The sequence below is a fragment of the Harmonia axyridis genome, chromosome 3 (assembly GCF_914767665.1).
Source record: "Harmonia axyridis chromosome 3, icHarAxyr1.1, whole genome shotgun sequence".
Lineage (NCBI taxonomy): Eukaryota > Metazoa > Arthropoda > Insecta > Coleoptera > Coccinellidae > Harmonia > Harmonia axyridis.
The window spans coordinates 40,294,062-40,313,282 of record NC_059503.1 but is presented as its reverse complement, the minus strand read 5'-3'; the positions used below and the strand labels follow the sequence as shown (position 1 = coordinate 40,313,282).

The 19,221-nt window shown below is 33.4% G+C and overlaps 2 protein-coding genes across 3 annotated transcripts in view; one reads left to right on the top strand and one right to left on the bottom strand.

The window, feature by feature from the left end:
• Positions 1-15,048, bottom strand: part of LOC123675049 (lamin Dm0-like) — a 29,396-nt gene extending 14,348 nt beyond the window's left edge. The window contains exons 1-2 of one of the 2 annotated variants that reach the window (XM_045610284.1): positions 14,204-15,048; positions 668-1,392 (exon numbers count right to left, since the gene is read on the bottom strand). In XM_045610284.1, coding sequence (XP_045466240.1) covers positions 668-1,392; positions 14,204-14,842 — 1,364 coding nt within the window. In that variant the 5' untranslated portion in view covers positions 14,843-15,048. The remainder of the gene's footprint in view (positions 1-667; positions 1,393-14,203) is intronic. The other variant, XM_045610283.1, reaches the window with a different exon arrangement.
• Positions 15,049-17,832: 2,784 nt separating this feature from the next.
• Positions 17,833-18,672, top strand: LOC123675308 (craniofacial development protein 2-like). Its single transcript, XM_045610656.1, has one exon. The coding sequence runs from the start codon at positions 17,833-17,835 to the stop codon at positions 18,670-18,672; it is 840 nt and encodes a 279-aa protein (XP_045466612.1).
• The last annotated feature ends 549 nt before the right edge of the window (positions 18,673-19,221 follow it).

Here is a 19,221-nt window from a genome sequence, read left to right as displayed (position 1 = left end):
AATCAATGATTTCGTTTATATCTTATCATCAGAAGAATTAAATCCTTTCTTCCAATTCTTTGAATTGAAATGAAAACTAAGAAATATAATAGTAAATGGTAACATGTTTACCAAAAATTTTCATCGAAGTTATTATAGCCAGTTTACCCATTGAACATCATGACATTCAATCTTCGATATGAAGCAGAAATTTAATGCTAATTATTTCAAATTTCAATTAATTTTCCAAGAACTGATTTCACTTCATGCCAAATCACATTAAAATCATCGGAATTTACGTGTTCATACATTTATTAATGACATTTGGTTCGCGGACTAGTGTTGTTTCTAATGCCAACATTTTCACTTGTCATAAAAGGAAAATCCATTCTAGTGACGTCACTGTTATTGGTAGGATCAAATAACAATAATACCATGTTTTTGACAGTTCTGGGCACAGAATTCTAAGAAAATTGTAGTAGTATAAATGAAGAAATATCGTATTGTATTCTAATTATCTTGTAAGTTGTGCACGAAATTTTTGTAAAAGAATTTCATGAATATGAATTTGGACATGCGCACTTCCGACTTAAAGCCAATAACTGTAAAACTATTGTGAAAACTCTTGTAAAATTGACTCCTGAAAATTGACACTAGGTATATTTAGAACCTCATTCATCATACTTACTTTCCTTCTGGGTCAACCTCCTTAACCTCAATATCTCCGTTCGAGGTTTTGTTGATAGAATAATCGCTTACACTAGAATCCTGACTCTCCTCAAGCAAAGTCCGCTTGCGCTTTGAACCTGCTCTAAATGGAGTGGACCTACGTTGTGAGCCGGCACGAACACCCCTCTCATTTCCTGGCGGTGTTATATTCAATCTAGCCTCTTCAGATTCCAACAGCTTCCTATAAGCAGAGATCTCCAAGTCTAGAGATACCTTAATGTCCATAAGATCCTGATATTCCTGCAGTTGCTGATTCATTTCGTCGCGTAGTGTAGCCAACTCACGCTCAAGAGCAGCCATTGATTCGGCATGGCGCAATCTCTCGGTTTCAAGCAATTTTTCTAAATCGCGATTTCGTGCCAGCAGGATTCCATTCTCATTTTCCAAGTTGGAAACTCGTGCACCCAGTACGTCTGTTCTGGATTTTATACTGCGCAGCTCATCCAGAGCATTAGCAGCATTCGATGAATTTCGATTGGCGGCAAGTTGTAGGTTTTTAATTTTACTTTCGTATAGACTTTCAATTTCAGCGCGATTATTTGCCATCTGATTTTCGTACTGATCACGAAGATCCTGCAGTGCCTCTTGAAGTTTGGCTTCATACTTCTCGGACAGACGACCATCGATTTCGCTGATCTCTATCTGGCGACTTCTTCTGGTTTCTGTCAGCTGTTGATGGAATATCTGAAAAATAAAAAAGTTGTAATATAAGATCCACATACAATTATGTTTTTTGTATGTATTTATCTCTTGTTACCTTCTGTATAAACTGTTATTTTTATTTATGACATATTAACTTGTAATTTTTTTTTTTGGACATATTAAGTTTTGATTTATGGACATATTAAGTTGTAAATGAAAGAAATGAAAAGCCAAAAGTGGAAAAAAGGAAAAAGTTGTCCAAAAATCAATTTCTGTGCGCTAAAATATATAAGGACTGTTCCGTAATAGTTATTTATAATAATAATAATAATAATAATAATAATAGTTTATTGATCCTTTTAGACAAACAAGGTATGTATAGGACAAGTCACAAATGCAAAAATAATAACAATTCAGACATTTTCTAAGCTATCATTATAGTACTCATTAACACTATAAAAACACTTCTTGAGAAGTAAAGACTTAACAACTTTCTTAAATTTAAACAAATTGAGCGACTTAATGTTACTAGGTAGATGGTTAAATAACTTAATACACTGGTACTTAGGTGACATTTCAAATTTTGATGTCTTATGTTTGGGAATTGACAATATTTTCTTATTCCTAGTGTTATGGGAATGAAAGCTTGACAATTTTACAAAACTTTCCTCATTTTCCTTTGCAAAAACCAAACATCTCAATATGAAAATGGAAGCCAGTGTCAATATCCTATTTTCTAAGAAAACTGGTCTACAAGAGGATCGTGGAGATACGTTGAATATCATACGTAAAATTCTTTTTTGTATAATAAATACTCTATCAGTTTCTGTTGAATTACCCCATACCATGATATTATACGATAGGTGACTAAATACTAAACTATAATATACATTCATAAGTGAGCACAAGGGAAGTAGATACCTGACTCGACTTAAAGCATAATAAGAACTGTACAGCTTTTTACATACTTCATCAACGTGTGAATTCCACTTTAAGTGCCTATCGATGTAGATACCTAGGAACTTCGTGCAGTTCTTTGATGCAATAATAGAATCTGAATGTCGAATTACAAGGGTACTATCATTATTCGAAATCGAGAAGTAAACGCATTCAGTCTTGTTCACATTTATCATGATAGCATTAACATAGCACCATTCAACGAAGCAATGAACCAATAAATCGCACAACCCCTGTAGCTCCTCCAAAGTATCCGCAGTAACGGCTAATGAAAAATCATCAGCAAACAAGATTGCTCTTAGTATCTTCATCAGATCTGGACAAGTTTTAGACTTATTAATAAACAATCTCAACAAATTCTCAGGCAAATCGTTGATAAATATCAAAAACAAGAGCGGTCCCAAGACAGAGCCCTGAGGCACACCTAACTTCAAATTATGTTTACTGGATGAAGAATCTTGAACTCTGACGGATGCAACTCTGCCCTCAAGATAACTTCGAATCCAGTCATGAAATACTCCCCTAAATCCAAGATTGTAACATTTGTCTAATATGAATTGAAAGGAGATACTATCAAATGCTTTAGAAAGATCAAAAAATAATCCGGCAACATATGAGCCATTATCGAGGCAGTCGTATACAAATTCAACAAATTCCAAAACTCCAGTTTGAGTTGAGCGACCTGATCTGAAACCGTGCTGCGCAGAGGTAAGCAGTTGAAACTTATCAAGGAATTTCATCATTCTATTGAACACTAATCGTTCAAATAGTTTGGAAAGACAACTGAGAACAGAAATAGGTCTATAATTACTAATATCATATACATCACCTTTTTTATGAACTGGAATAATAGTGGCCTTTTTGAGGAGATCAGGAAAAACTCCTGTGGTAACCGACATGTTAACCAAATAGGCAAAATGTCGACTGATATCAGGACCTATCAACTTCAAGATTCGCGCAGAAACAAAATCAACACCTGAGTCATTCTTAAGAGATTTCAATACGTCAGCTACCTCATGATCCATAACTGGATGAAAGAAAAAGTTATTATTCAGCATACATGAAGTAGTACATGAAGTGGACAATGAATTATTATAGTAACGGTTGAGGCTTATCTCCGCAACCGTTGTAAAATGGTTGGCAAACATCTCAGCTACAGTTTTGGCCTCATCGAACAAGACACCTTCAACAACAAGCTCTATGGTTCTTTGATCATTGCTTTTTCGTCCGGTCACAGTATTGACCAGATTCCACACTGTTCTATTTTTATTAGTAGATTTATCAATAAGATTACGGTGAAAATCTAATTTAGCATTTCTTAACAGATTATTATAAGAATGTTTGGCTGTTTTATACAAATAATAGGTAGATTCACTCCTGATATTGATATGTAACCAGTGAAGATTTTTCAGGTCTCGTTTCGCCGAGATAATTTCTGGAGAAGTGAATTTTTTGAGAACATTGGCATTGTTGACATATCTTTTGATAGGACAACAAGTTTCAAAAGAACTTTGAATCAAATTAACAAACACTTCAAAGCATTCATCAACATGTGGATATTTATACATTTCCTGGAAATCACAATTTGAAATACAATATTCAAAATCCTTCAGATTTTGGGGACAAAGGTCTCTAACTAACTTCGATACATCATGATTTTTTAGGGGCAAATTTATTTGAAACTCGAGTGTAATAGCCCGATGATCACTAATATGAGGTTCGTAAACTTTAACATTACAATCAACTAAATTTGCATTTGTTAAAACATAGTCAACTTTGGAGATTGATGTGTGGCCAGTGACATCCGTAAAGACCCTTGTTGGATCATTTGAGGAAACATTCATTAAATCAACGAACAACTTACGATTTGCGGAATCAATTTTCAAAAAATCGACATTCAAATCTCCACACACAAAAATTACATCAGCTGAAGTGATGCAATAATTGAGAGCAACCGAAATCCTGTCCAGAAAAATCTCGAAATCTCCAGAACCAGGACGATAAACACTTATGATGGCTATTTTAACATCACATGCAACGACTAGAATTCCACTAATTTCACACTCCATTTCTTCGGAAAAACGCGATACACTTAGATTCCTCACAGATAAACCAGCTCTAATGTAGACCATGGATCCTCCGTGAGCTCTCGAGGGGCGGCAGTAGTAATCTGCTAGGATGTAACCAGGAAGAGTCATAGTTTTTACACTATAGGGATTACACCAGTGCTCAGCAAGACTTAAGACATCAGGTTTTTCATCAGTTAAAAATAATTCAAGTGCATCCAATTTATTTGAGACGCACTGTACATTCAGTTGTGTGATTTTCAATTTTTCCTTAGTAACAGCAGGCAGACCAGATGTTGTGTTATTTATGAAACAAGTGCAGAAGGCATTGATATTCTTCTACGAGTTCAAAATTCAAAAACGAGCCACGAAGTGGCGAGTTTTGGAATGAACGAGTGGTAGAATGAGCATTCTGTGCGAGTATTATACATTATTTTCTCTAATTCATTGCATTTTTATTGAAATTAATGAAACATTTCCATAAATATCATTTAGTGATTTTTGCATTGAAAAATGTTGGTTGGCAGAACTGATTTCTTTAAGGCAAATTGATGAATTGACAGATAAAGCCGTGGCGGAAAGTTCGGAGTGCCAACATAGAATAATAAAATATAACCATGAAAACTGTGCGTTTCTGATATATTCTCGCACGATTTTGTTCTAGAAGATGTGGAAGAATGAACGGAATAACCACAGAATTAGAGAAAGCAATATAATACATTTTAAAAGGCTGCTCTAATAACATTGCTGAATGTTGTGAAGCCAATTATCTATTGTTTAGATTTCAGTTGAATGGTACTCAACATAGGTTGGGCTTTATAAGCCTTACAAACTGAAATATTTGGATTATACACTAGACCCAGCATTACAGATAATGGTTAATGCAATCTTTAATTCCTGTTGCTTAAAGGGCGTTAAATAAAAATAAATATTATATTGAATAAGAGTATGGGTACTTCAACTTTAAGCTTAGGACTCTCATGGTAAGATCAACAAAGTTGTTCCAATAAATTACTGAGTGAGTATACATCCAAAAATATCCGAGGAGGTGAGGTAACAAGGGTCATAAACTCGTACAGGTGGAGGTTGAAAATGTTAAAATTTCAAAGCCTTGAGATGAATATATTAATATACATTGATATGTAAATATAATAAGCAAATTTAACATTGACCTTCTAATTAGAAATGAACTAACCTATCAGCATCCTACAGTCAAAATCCGTTTTGGGATATCATGTGGAAGTACCCTACTAATAGCTTCACTATAAAATATGAATTCATGAAAATAACATTAGGCTCTTCAAGCGAATTAGCCCGGATTCAAACAACCTCTAGATATTTATTATGATGTTTTTCATTCGTGTTGAGATAATTCGTGAAGAAATAGAGAATAACCATAGTAGTATACCTTTTTTATTATGTCCTAAAATTCATATATTTTATATAATTGTAAACATACATTTTTATTTAATGGATTCGGTCCTTACTTGGCGGAAATTCATATATATATATATAATCTGTATCCCATTTGATACCTTTCGGTGTATGGGTTTCATTATCTACATTTTCCAACTTAACAATAACTTAAGAATAATTCTAATTTGATTCAATGAATTTCTTCCATTCTGTCCTATTTGATGTCATCATCTCAGCTTCCCTGACGCTTTTCCCTCTTTTCTTTATTTCCTCCTCTACCATATCCTCCCATGTTTGTTGCGGTCTCCCCCTTTTTGCCTTTTTCTCGACTTTTGCCTCCCATATTTGTTTGATTGGTCTCTCCTCCTCCATACGATGTAAGTGTCCCCACCATCCCAACTGCCTCTCACCCACAAACCTTTCCAATGATTTTATCCCCAATTCACCTCTTATGTCGTCATTTCTCCTTCTGTCCATCCTTGTAACCCCCTTCACTCCTCTCAAAAATTTCATTTCTACTGCCTGTAGTTTACTCCTCATTCTCCTTGTTGTGTTCCAAGTTTCACATCCATACGACAGAACAGGTCTGAATATCGACTTAAACACGGTCATTTTAGTTTTCTCTTCGACTTCAGTTCTTCTTAGGAATTTCCTATTAATTGTGTGGTATAATCTGCCGGCTTTTTCAATTCTCTCGTTAATCTCCCTTTCTTGGCTTCCCGTATTTTCTATGTTCACTCCTAAATATCTGAAACATTTCACCTTTTCAACTTCCTCTCCCTCAATTTCCAATCTCCAATCATCCTCCCGTTCATCGTTCACTTCCATCACTTTTGTCTTTCTTCTATTTATTTCCATCCCATATTTTCTCAGTATTCCATTCCATATAAATTCATTATAAATCAAATAAAACGAAGTAATTTCCACTATAATATAGTGGAAATTACTTCGTTTTATTTGATATACATTTTTATTATAAAAAGTTAATTATATTTTGGGGATTCCGACTCCAGTCATCCCATTACAGTAATGTATGGATAATCCGATAAGTTGGCAAGATCTATAATCTGAACATCGTTTGGATTATAGGGTACTTCCGATTATCCGGGATTCGGATTATCCATACATTACTGTATTCAAAAAGATGTTCGTTAATGAAAATAAAAAATGAAAACTTGCGCCGAAAGCTATCAATTTTTACAGTTGGTCGGTCAGAAGATTTTGAATTTTGCTTTAAAAGCCAGACATTTAATTTCATTCGATTTTAGAACCCCGAAGTTCTTCATTCTTCCGATTTAATAAATCGGAAAAATGAAACTTGATTATTTTCTATAATTCATTAATCATGGCGAATAATCATGCAAGTTTCATATATTTCATATCCGATTCAGACTTCTTGATGTGAAAATCGAAAAATACGATTAATTTTGAGAATTGCCGAAACAAAGAAACATGTGTATTATTTCAATTCGATAGTTATCGAAGTATACCTTGCTCCTGGATACAGTTTCTGATTAATTATACCGGATGTTTCAAAATATCATCAATAGTATCAAGATTTCCTGGTAGTATTCTTCAAATGAAAACGTTTTCATCTAAAAACATATGTCTGCAAAAGTTTCATTGACCTTCTATAGAGAGTCGATTGCAAGATTTCAAATTTTTTTCATACACTTTTCATTTTCTTTCATTATCCAGACCCCTGTTATACGGATTCCCGATTATCCGGATATCTACAGTTTGCACTACGATTTCGTTATTATTTCAGTTAAATGCAAATAAAAATCTGGGAATAATTCAACACAGAATGAAGTCAATATATTTAATTATTTGAGAATATTCTAGTCAATTTATTTTTGAATTATGTTTATGTTGCTATTTTTATTTCCCTCAATACATATATACTTCATAATTTTTGCGCTGAATGTCAAAATCTGACATTTTGGTGGTTCCAACTTATAGCAATGCATTATTCTAGTCAATCATTCGGGCCTATACTGCTTCCTCATCGATAATACCTTGTTTAGTTGTTTACATTGAAACGTCAAAATTTTACTTTGAATTTGTCAGCTTAAAACGGTTCGAGGTTTATCAATAAATGACATCACCCAAGAGAATACAGCAATTGTTGAAAAAAATAATCTTCTGAAATATCTCATTATTCGAATTTTATCAGATAATTAGATTTGCCATTTTTTCATTTGAGCCAAAAACATTCAAAAAAAGCGAATATAGATGAATGTTTGTTTTCATATCTATTCCAAATAAACAAGTTTTCTTGGAAAAGAAAAAATTATCGATAAAATTTGGAGCACCTTTGATAAATCTCTCCTCGCACTCTTATGTAATATGAAATGATTTTTTTTTGTTTTGTTTATAAATTGGCCTATTATAATATTTTTCTACAAGAGTGCGCTTTCAACCCTTTCCCCGCATTCATTTGAAGTCTCAAAAACACATTTCAAACGAATTCACTAACATTCAAATAGTGTCAAATGCTTCAAAACAATATTTTAAACGTTAAAATGAAAATAAAAGCCAAAATTCACCAATTTCTTCTTTTTCTTGAAAAATTCAATTAAAATCCAGCGTTTTATCCTCGATACAAAAACGCAGAGGTGGAAAAATTACAACAATCAAACAAGTTTAGAAAAAAACATTTTTTTCAAACAAATTCTTTACGTTAAAATCGAAAAATGCGATACATTTTGAGGACTACCGCATTCACGGAAACAAGTGGGGATAAAAATTCAGAATACTAAGTGAACAACCGATGACATCAGCAGCTATTAAGAGAAGAGTTACGTAAGTGAAAGCAAGAAGAATTTATTTTATCCACCGCTTGCTTGATCCTGGCAGAATTTTCATGGTTACCATGTTCTGTATTGATCAATCCGGTGCGTTGGTATCTCCCTGAACTAATATCTATTTTTAACTTTCAGTCCTAATTTTCAGATTTGATAGAATACTGTTATTATATTAGGAATAGATATTTTTATCGTCCTAACCCAGATAATAAATATACATACATTATTATAAACAATAATTTTTTTGCAGAATTCGAAAATTATTTCAACGATACTGAATTCTTATAACAGAGTGAACACACATACAGGGTGATCCACCGCGATGGCCTATTAGACGTTTATAGAAAACTTAACATAAGTTGCAAGAAAAGAACATAATTTGATTTAACATAATTTTGTGCTGAAAATTCCTATGTTGGGGTTTGCGACAATGATCTTTCTCTCTGAAATATTTTCAGATCTCTACAACTTTCGGTTATACCGGAAACATACACATACATAGGTGTGCATCATTAGATAGCTTATTTGATGACAATTTCAGCAATGTGCCATGACTTGGGTAAAAACTCAAAGTTTCATGAGTTATTGGGATAGTTATGAAAAAAAATCACATAAAGGTAATAATGTATTATACCTCAGTGATGTTATTCATTCATCAAAATGAACTCCATTATTATAATTATTGAAAAAATATGTTGACGAGGACTCGCGCTTTTTTTTTAATTTCTGCAGAAAAAGTTTTTTTTCAATTTTTGATATCCGTTCCTGCAAAATACTTATTACGCTCCCACAAACCAATGCGGAAAATGCGAATATTCGTACCGGATCTGAGTCTGGATCCTACTAATTTAAAATCGATTGATAGTTTTGATAATGGGTACTATCGATTATCAAACTATCAATCGATATTAAATTAGTAGAATCCAGACTCAGATGCTGTACGGATATTCGCATTTACCGCGTTGGTTTCTGGAACCTTTATAAGACTGTTTGCGGTTTGGACCAAAAATGTACAGGGTGTTTATAAGAAGATCATGAACTTGGAACAACTCAAACTGATCAAAACTCAAGATTGCCAAATTAGAACCTAATTTTTTTTTTATTCTTTCAGTCAATTCTTCGTATGAAAAGAGAGAGGGTTGCTTTGGTAAACCATATACCTAAAATGAAAACTTTAAGAGTTATCGAGGAAGAATTTGAAATAAGGAAAACCCGCAATTCCTTACTGAGTGGAGTAGTCTGTGACTTCTTGAAAACAAAATGAATGAGTTTTCATTCATATTTATTTGAAAATTTTTAATGGTCTATCGAAACTCAACAAACAATCAATTACATACAATTCATGAATGTCGAATTTAGTTATCGAGAAATACCGATATTTAGTATATTTCTGTGTTTTCCAAAAGTCACAGATTACTCCCCTTAATTAGAAATTGTGATTTTTCCTTATTTCAAGTTCTTCTAAAGTTTTCTTTTTAGGTGAAGGGTTTGCTTAAGTAACCCCCCACCTCTTTTTATACGTAGAATTGACTGAAAGAATAAAAAATAAAGTAGGTTCTAATTTGAAGATCGTAATTTTTTATGAATTTGACTGGTCCAAGTTCATGATCTGCTCATAAACATTTTTGGTCCAAACCGCAAAGAGTTTTATAATAGAATCGAAAATCAAAAAGATTTTTTCGGTAAAATCAGGAGTTGCGGAGATCTGAAAATATTTTAGAGAGGAAGATAATTGTCGCGAACATGCAAATCTTCAGCACAAATTTATGATAAGTTCTCCAAAACATCTAATAGGCCATCGCCTATGTATATGTATAATCGAGTAGATGAGATCAGGAGAATTATACAATAATACAAATATATCGGACTGGCATAAATCTAGATCAAGAGTTAATTAACAACAGGAGAAACATGCAAAATATAGGAGCTAGGTAGCGATAACAGCATGTTTTACCTGTGTTTAACTCTTGACCTAGACGGTATGGTTGTTTATTTACCTTCGGTTTCCGTTAGAGCGTTATACAGTCGCATAAAGCAACGTCGCCTAAAACGACAGAACGTATTTAACGAAGATTTTTCAGATATTTGGTTGGTTTCCCATAATCCAAATGTGAAAATTGTCCGAATTTAAAGGCGTCGGCAATAGAGAGGAAGTCGTGTTTAACGACCGTAGTCTCCTGATTGTCAGTGTCTACGACCGGTTACAACGACGGTGACGTCATATACGCGGCTGCGCTACTAAACGCATTCAACAATATTTTCGCGCAATTACGATTAACAAGTCCAAGAAAATTGAAAACTCACTTCAGACGATTTCTGGTACCTAATAATGCTATCGAAAGTAAGGGTGTCAATCCGAACATAAGCCTATTGGATGTAATATTAATAATTTCCAAAGCAATGGAAAGAGTTTCAGAGAACTAAAGAGATGCGGGAATTTTAAGAAGAAAACAAAAGGTGAGCCTTTTTTCGATGAAGAAAATCTTATAACAGGCAATATTCCATCGAAGCTTGTGAATCGGATTCTAGTGAAGAGGGGTCACTGAGTGTTTCGAAGGCCTTGTAAGAGAAGGCTATATAGATTTGGTGAGAAATTTCATTAATTTCAACGAGAATTTGAAAATTGAACTCGAGAAAATATTTTGGCTATAGAAAAATCGGTGGAGAAAGACTACTTTCGAAAAACAAAACAAACCGATTTTTTCAATAAGACTCACTTTCAATGTGTATAAACATGTTTTTTTATAACCCAAAAGTGATTCAATATCTCATATTATATATATAATCAAAATCCCAATTGATAACTTTCGGTGTTTGGGCTCAATATCTCATACGATAATAAATATGCATATACGTTCATAATATTTTTCATTTTCCTCCTTTCGGACATACCGACGTCAAAGTATAACGACAAAATTCTCCGGTCCCTTGACCGTCGCTCTAAAAGACTCTCACTGTAATTAATTTCCGTTGAAAATGTCTAACTAACATGATGTTAGTACTTAGTAAGTAAATGTTAGTGACATTCACTTTTAAGTACGAAGGTACCATCTTCAAGTTGAACTTCCATGTTAAATATGGATATCCCACCAAGATAATTAATTATTGTAACCTCTCTAATCTGGTTAGAAGATGACTAGAAAAACTGACGCGCCCATTGGTCAGGAGAAGAGAACTCAAGATTGCCGTCTGTTACTCTTCCTATCTCTTATGTTAGTCTTCCGTCCGTAGGTGGCGCTATGAAAAATATGAGGAAATAAACAGAAGTACCTACCGGTAATTACCTTAAAGTTGAAGAAGACTGGGTCAGTATAAAAGTCCCAGTTTTATCTTTAACTTCCCCAGAGTGACATCTTACAAGATGACAGAATGTGACTTGACTTCTAAAATATCTGCCATGTTAAGGTGTCACTTTTCCTTAAAATTTGGTAAAAATCCCAAATTAAAGTGGCTAGAAAATCCAAAGGAAAAGTGTTAAACCTTAACTTAAGAAGTCAAGTCACATTATGCCACCTTGTATGTCACTCTGGCGAAGTATAAGATGAAACTGGAGAAATAATAATTTCACATGGGATTTGTAATGTTCTCATATCAACTTATATATAAATAGCTGTTATTTTTTCATTCGACTATTGTGTATTTTGAATATGAAAATTTTGAGACATTCATAAATACTTCTTCACTGATTTTGAAAAATAGGAAGAAGACGGTTTCAAGGGTGCCGACGTACGCTAAAGAATATGACAATGGACGGGAAAGACGACCGTACTGGTCTGAACAAAATCATGTGGACAGACGTGATTATCAACAAGCAACGAGAATAAATATCAATAAAAGAAGAGAAATGCATTTTTTTTAATAATCCTGCGGTTTATCATTAATAAACCGCAATCACCTCAGAGATTATTTCCTTTTTATACAGAGTAACCGTTTTGATAAACTTTTTGGGACATGATACGGTGAACTGCGCGATCACATAAGTTTACAGCACGCAATAAATTAAAGATTAATTGATAACTAAATTAGTCTTGTTACATGCCAGAAATTCCGAGCTGAATATAAATTTTAATGAAAAATTTGGAATTCCTACGGTTTGAATATAAAAGCATTTCAAATATTAAAATGGTTTATTATTTCTTAGTAAAATATGCCAAACCATTAAAAAGAGCGGTTAACAAAAGGAAAAAAAAGTCCACGTTGGATGTCAAAAATTAGTAAGCTAGCCCCGAGGCTACCGCTCTTCGTAGACGTGTGTGAACTTAGCAGTTTCCTGGCTCCGGCAGACAATCTGCTATTCTACTGCAGACTTTTTGACGGAAACAACCGAACCATTGGCGGGCAGCGAGATAATAATTTCTTATTGAAACATTCAATATATCGGATCAGATACAAATTTCGGACGTGGGTTCCGTACAGTACTGAGAGCATAGAGGAAATATCGACTTCCCATAAAAAATGGGTGCTCAAAGCTTTCCTTGCAATTTGAACTGCCTAAATCTTATATTAAAAAACGACCACTGTTCATCATTTTCTTTTTAACACAAAAATTATCCCAAATCATTGAAAAATGGTCATTCTTTCATGTCAATGAATGCTTGAGCAAAATTCTGCAAATTTCAAGTGGGTTCATTATTTCCTCTATACTATTGAATATCTCGGCTCTTATTGAAAAAATCATAAAATAGTTATCCATGAAACTAGGTATATTTTTCAACATTACATGGATTAGATTTTTGAATTGGGGAGGTTCAATGTGATACCTTATGCAACAGAATTTCAAATCAATTTTCGTGCAAATACATAGTAGCTAATTTCGCCAAAAGCTCTAGACGGACAAGTCAGTTTTCAGAATTTTCGAAAAATATGGTACATCCTCTATTTTAAAACCCTATTTTTTTATATGATAGTTATTCAAGAAAAATACAACAAATCGGAAGTCATACAATTAAGTTCATTCATTCTAAAGTAACAACTTTTCAATTTATTGAAATGTGGATCTTGAAAAAACAACTAATATATTGAAAATGCAAATATTACATCATAGGTGTACAAGCCCATTTTTCAATTGAGTAGGTACTCAATTAAGATATTTTAGTCCTTACTTCAAGAACTGTTAGTAAATAATACAAATTTGCTCATGTGCAGAATTAATTCATTTCCATTTATGCCCACTAAAGAGCTTACGTGCAACAAAATTAAAACACTAATAAACTTTATTTTTGACACATGTTCATGTTTCAATCATAAAATTATAATAAAAATGTTTTTGCTTATATGGGTGTTTCAGTGATGTGATAATCCTATGAAAATAATCAATAAACAAGCTTCATGGGTTGAAAATCTTGTATTGAATATATATTTCTAGAAATTAACTTCATGAATAAGTTAAATAGACTATTTTCAGGAAAAAATTATATAAACTCAAACAAAATCATTCACTTTTATGGATTTGGATCTCTTCGTATAACTTGATTTTACTGTATTTATAACAAGGATATTAGTTGCTCCAATTTTTTTCAAACCAAGAATGTTTTACTGAACATTTGTAATGTAGAGTAGATGATAAAAATATTATCTATAATTATTTTAAAATTGCTTTGAACATACCTGATCTTTGAATAATAACTCTTCTTTCAAACTTTGATTATTGTTTTCCACATCAACCCTTGCTAAGGATTCTTCTTCCAAGCTCTTCCGTAATTCGTCAACTTGTTTACGAAGCTTGTCTCGTTCTTTCTCTAAATCTTTAGCATCATTTATGGCTTTTCTAGCATCATTATTAGCTTGATTATATTTTAATTGTAGGTCATTATATTTAGTTTCCAACACCCTTTCAGAATTTTCGCAAAGAATCAAACCTTTAGTTTTTTTATCCAATTCAGCGCGCAGTTCTTCATTCTCTTCCCATAGTCTCTTGATATCAATTTCCAGCTTAGCTTTTTCCTTATGTGTATCATCTAATAGTTTTCTAGCATCTGAAAGTTCGCTATCATACATAGACTGGATATGAGTAACTTCCCGAGTACCAGTTTCTTGAATTGTTTGTATTTCACGAGTTAAACGATTATTTTCATTTTCAAGAAATCTTACACGTTCGATGTAGCATGCAAGCCGATCATTTAGATTTTGTAAATCAGCTTTTTCTTGCAAACGTGAATGTCTCGTTGGACTCAATGGGCTTGTCGGTCTGGGAGGTATATTTTGTGACGCTGCCGGCGTACCCTGTCTTTTACTTTTCGAAGACATTTTTTATTAAAACTGTACCTTTCAGTTCGACGTTCACTTCACACTTTCAACTTCAACACTTGCTATCTAAATCTAACAAGAAAGATATGCGTCCCACAAATATCGGTCGAGGTCTACTTTCTAGGTAACCAAACTATTTTTGTAGATGACGAGATGACAAACTACAATACATAAACGCCTACAGTAACGGTTTTCTCCCTATGACAAATTGAAGTTGAGGTCGCTTCGAAATCGAATACTGAATTCAACCTAATAGAAATCTGTTGGAATGCAATTCATATTGAACCGTAAGATGGCGCTAAAATAAAAAAGAAAATGTATGCACGGTAAAAGCATAAAGAATGGATAGTAAGCCAACCGTCATTTGACGGCAAGGATTTTTGTATTAGGGATCAGTACTGTAGTTTGATATGAGGATAATATATACAAGTTGCGTATATTGAACACCCAAAGTGGAGAAGTTTCTCGAAAGCAGATGGCGCTGAACGATTAGATACCTATAGATGGCGCAAAACTAATTCGAGATTACAGCATAGAGAAAGGAGGAAAAGAGTGACGACTCAGCGGTAAAATAAATAAGCGTGATTGTGGCGACCTTATGGGCAGGGTATGGAACTAATGATGTTGATTCTGCGCATTTGGCGCCTTATTATTTCATAATTCGAAACAACTCACAAGTTGAATGAAAACCTGCACCGAAAATTGTGAAAAAACTGTAATATCAATTACAGTTTTTTCAATATTTCAGTGAGGTTTTGCATCCTACTCAATTTTTACTTAAGTAATAATACTCAACGAATTTTGACATACTTTTTATTGCACATAATTATACAAATTGATATTTGTGAACAGAAATTAATGAAATAATTGAATCAAATTATAAATATATCGTATTGTACCATTTAAATATTAAAGAAGGAAACATTTCATTTGAAGATTGACAATAAAATAATTATTTTTGTGATTACTGACAAATATCCAGGAAATCGAAGGATTGAATGGAATCTTCAATTCTTTGGCAGAACTCCAACGTAAGCCTTTTGAAACCTGGAACAAAGTGAAAAATTGATGGTGATCCTGAAGAGACTTTTATTGAAAGTATATCAGGTGAAAGACATAGAACAATATGAAAATATAGCTCCGTTTTCTTAAATCGTCACAACTGCTCCATTTAGGTACTAATAAAAAAAAATTTCTCTTTGTTAAATGACTCTTTTTCTTGATATTAATTTGATTTAAAATGCCTGGTATTTTCTTCACAAAGAGGAAAACAGTATCAGTATTCGGTTGGTTATTTCTGATCCTATCTGAACTTGAATCTGTTAAACTAGTACTCGGCACACAATTAATTGAATTATTCTGATCTTAAAGCAGTGCATAATTTGGAAAATCTGGCAGGGATGAAGGTAAAAGTCTGGTTTTAGGTGTATTGAAAAAATTGTCCTCACTAATATGGTCCCCCACATATTTTACTCATACTCATATTAATATTTGCTGGATAGAACAGCTTCAATTGCTTTATCCCATTCAAAAATTCTAGTTGGAGGTCTCTTTATTTGTCTATGGATTACAGTGACTTAATAAACCACAGTGGCGACAAGCGTGTTGTCGTTTTTGATTGGCTGAGCCTAAATATGGCGATTTTCCGTTTAAATTCTCCATTTACCTGATTTTTGGTATTTATTCAAAACGAAAGGACCATTTTATTTAGTCACTGTAGTATTTTTCAGTTAAATAAATTTGTTCCATATACAGTCAAATACTTTAAAAGACACAATAAATTTGATTTTGAGGTGTGTCAGTTTAGTTCAGTCAATGGTATTCTCAAGTTCTATAGTTCTATGCCCCCAGTCGCCATTTTTAGGCTCAATTTGAACGAATTGTCACCACTATGTTTAATTTAAGATGCATCTTAGTTTAATTGAGTCACTATTAAGAGATTCGTTCAGTGACGTGGTCGAAAATGGTCGCAAAACATTGCCACCAATTTATATTATTATTATTATTATTGATACTTTATTTGCTTTTACATACTCTCATGTTAAGCATGGTCAATGTACAAAAAAAAAAATATAAAGCAATGATGAAATGAAACAAAGAAATCAGTTTTAATTCTACTTTCACTGCAAATTATTTAAGAATTCTTCGATGTTGTATAGACAGATCTCCAATATTAGTTTTTTGTTGCTCCTCCGAATTTCACTAATGTCAGTTCTCTAATTGATACCGAGATACCGGAGAGAATTGTATAATTTTATAGCTGCCTGAATGTTAGCTGTTAGGCTCAAATGACAATGATGTGATGAAATTTTTTGGATATGAAGCTATAATTATTGAAAATATAATATACAAAATATTCGTAATTATTCATTGAAATATTTGTTAGTTGAATTCTTGATAAAGATTGTATTTTTATAAAATGATATTACTAAAGAAAATTAACTTCAGTTCTTTGAAAATCATTTTGCATCTCCAATTTGCGAATTTTTCCGTTGAGTGAGGTTGATTTGCGCTTAACAAGTTCAGCCAAAATCTTATAAGAAATGTAATAAAATATGATCTACTCTAAAATACAATATTCTAATTCTAGAATGAAGTAATCGAAAAAAAAAATTCGATGACGTATAAGTATCTGTAATGTGACAAAAAAGGGCAACATCATGTTGGCTAAGTACAGCAGGGACCGAAAGTACGACGGTATAAGCAATCAACCTTAATGTGATTAAGGAAGGGCTATCTCTAATCCTAAGGGTGAGAAATCGCCCTGGAAGGCGGAAGAACTGTTTATATGGTCAACGGCATGAGGATCAGGAAGGCAACGGGAAACCACCTGATTATTTCTCCCTAGTTTTTTTTATGATGAAGGCTGATGAATACAACGGCCCCGAGTACGGGCGTCTCTTAAATGAGACAGGGGTGCTAAGAATCTCCCGGTCAGCTAGATTCAAATTATAAACTCGCATAAAATAGCCACATGGAACATTAAAAGTATGTACGAAGCCGGAAAGATACACAATACCATCAAAGAAATGAGACGGCTAAGCATAAGTATTTTGGGTATTAGTGAAATGAGATGGCCTAACAGTGGACAATCAGTAGTTGATGATCATACTATATATTATATAGGTGATGATGGGACGAGGAATAGAAATGGAGTAGCAGTTATCCTTAGTAAAGGAGCTGCGCCAGCATTCACAAATACTGTTTTGCTGTCTGATAGAGTAATGATGGTACAAATGAAAACTGACAAAGTGGATCTGATCATTGTGCAAGTGTATGCTCTGACTTACGACCACGATGAAGAGGAAATGGAAAATTTCTATCACCAAATTGAGGAATTATTGAAACTGACGAAGAGCAACCAAATGACAGTAATTATGGGCGACATAAACGCTAAAATCGGCAGAGGAAAAGAAGATCCAAACTTTGGGGAGTTCGGACTAGTTATCAGGAACGATAGAGGTGATAGATTCAAAAGATTTTGTAATGAGAATAACCTAATCATTGCAAATACATTCTTCGATTTACCTGAGAGAAGATTGTATACCTGGACTTCTCCTGCTCATACCCAGGATAAAATAGTTAGAAATCAAATAGACTATATCTGTAAAAATATGAGGTTCAGGAACTCAATGACATCAGTAAAAACTTATCCTGGGGCCGACGTACCATCAGATCACAACCTGTTAGTCGGAAAAATGAAAGTAAGGCTCAAAAAAGTTAATATTAGACCAGAAAAAACAAAAATAGACCATGATAAAGTAAACAATGCACTATTCCGAGAAACAATCCAGAACGAACTGAATGAAAAAATGAGACATGTGAGATGAAGAATCTGTGATGTTGTGGAGCAGGTGCAAATAAATAATACTAAATGCCCAAAAAGAACACTTAATGTCGAAAGAAAAACCGGCTAGACAAACTTGGATGACGGATGAAATACTGGCAATAATGGAAGACAGAAGAAGATATAAAAATGTCAACACAATAAGGTATAAACAACTTCCTAAGAGTATAAGACGAAAGATCAGAGAAGCAAAAGCAGGATGGCATAAAAAAGAATGCGGAGAATTAGAGGAATTTGAAAGGAGATATATAATATATGTTCAACCTGCATAGAAAATTAAAAGTTGTCACGGGTATAAGGAAAAGACGACCTCCCAATAGCCTTGAAGATAAATACGGCAACAGAATAATGGAAGTAGAGAAACAGCTATAAAGATGGCAAGAATATGTGTCCGAACTGTTTAAGGATGACAGAAACCAGCTACAAGCAATGAACGAAGAAAGTGGACCTTCTATAACATACGAAGAAGTGGAAAAAGGCATATCCTTAGCAAAAAACAGAAAATCGGCAGGATCAGACGAGATCTGTATAG

Coding starts and splice junctions, on each gene's coding strand:
- LOC123675308 (XM_045610656.1), top strand. CDS start 17,833: ATGTACGAAGCCGGAAAGATACACAATACCATCAAAGAAATGAGACGG.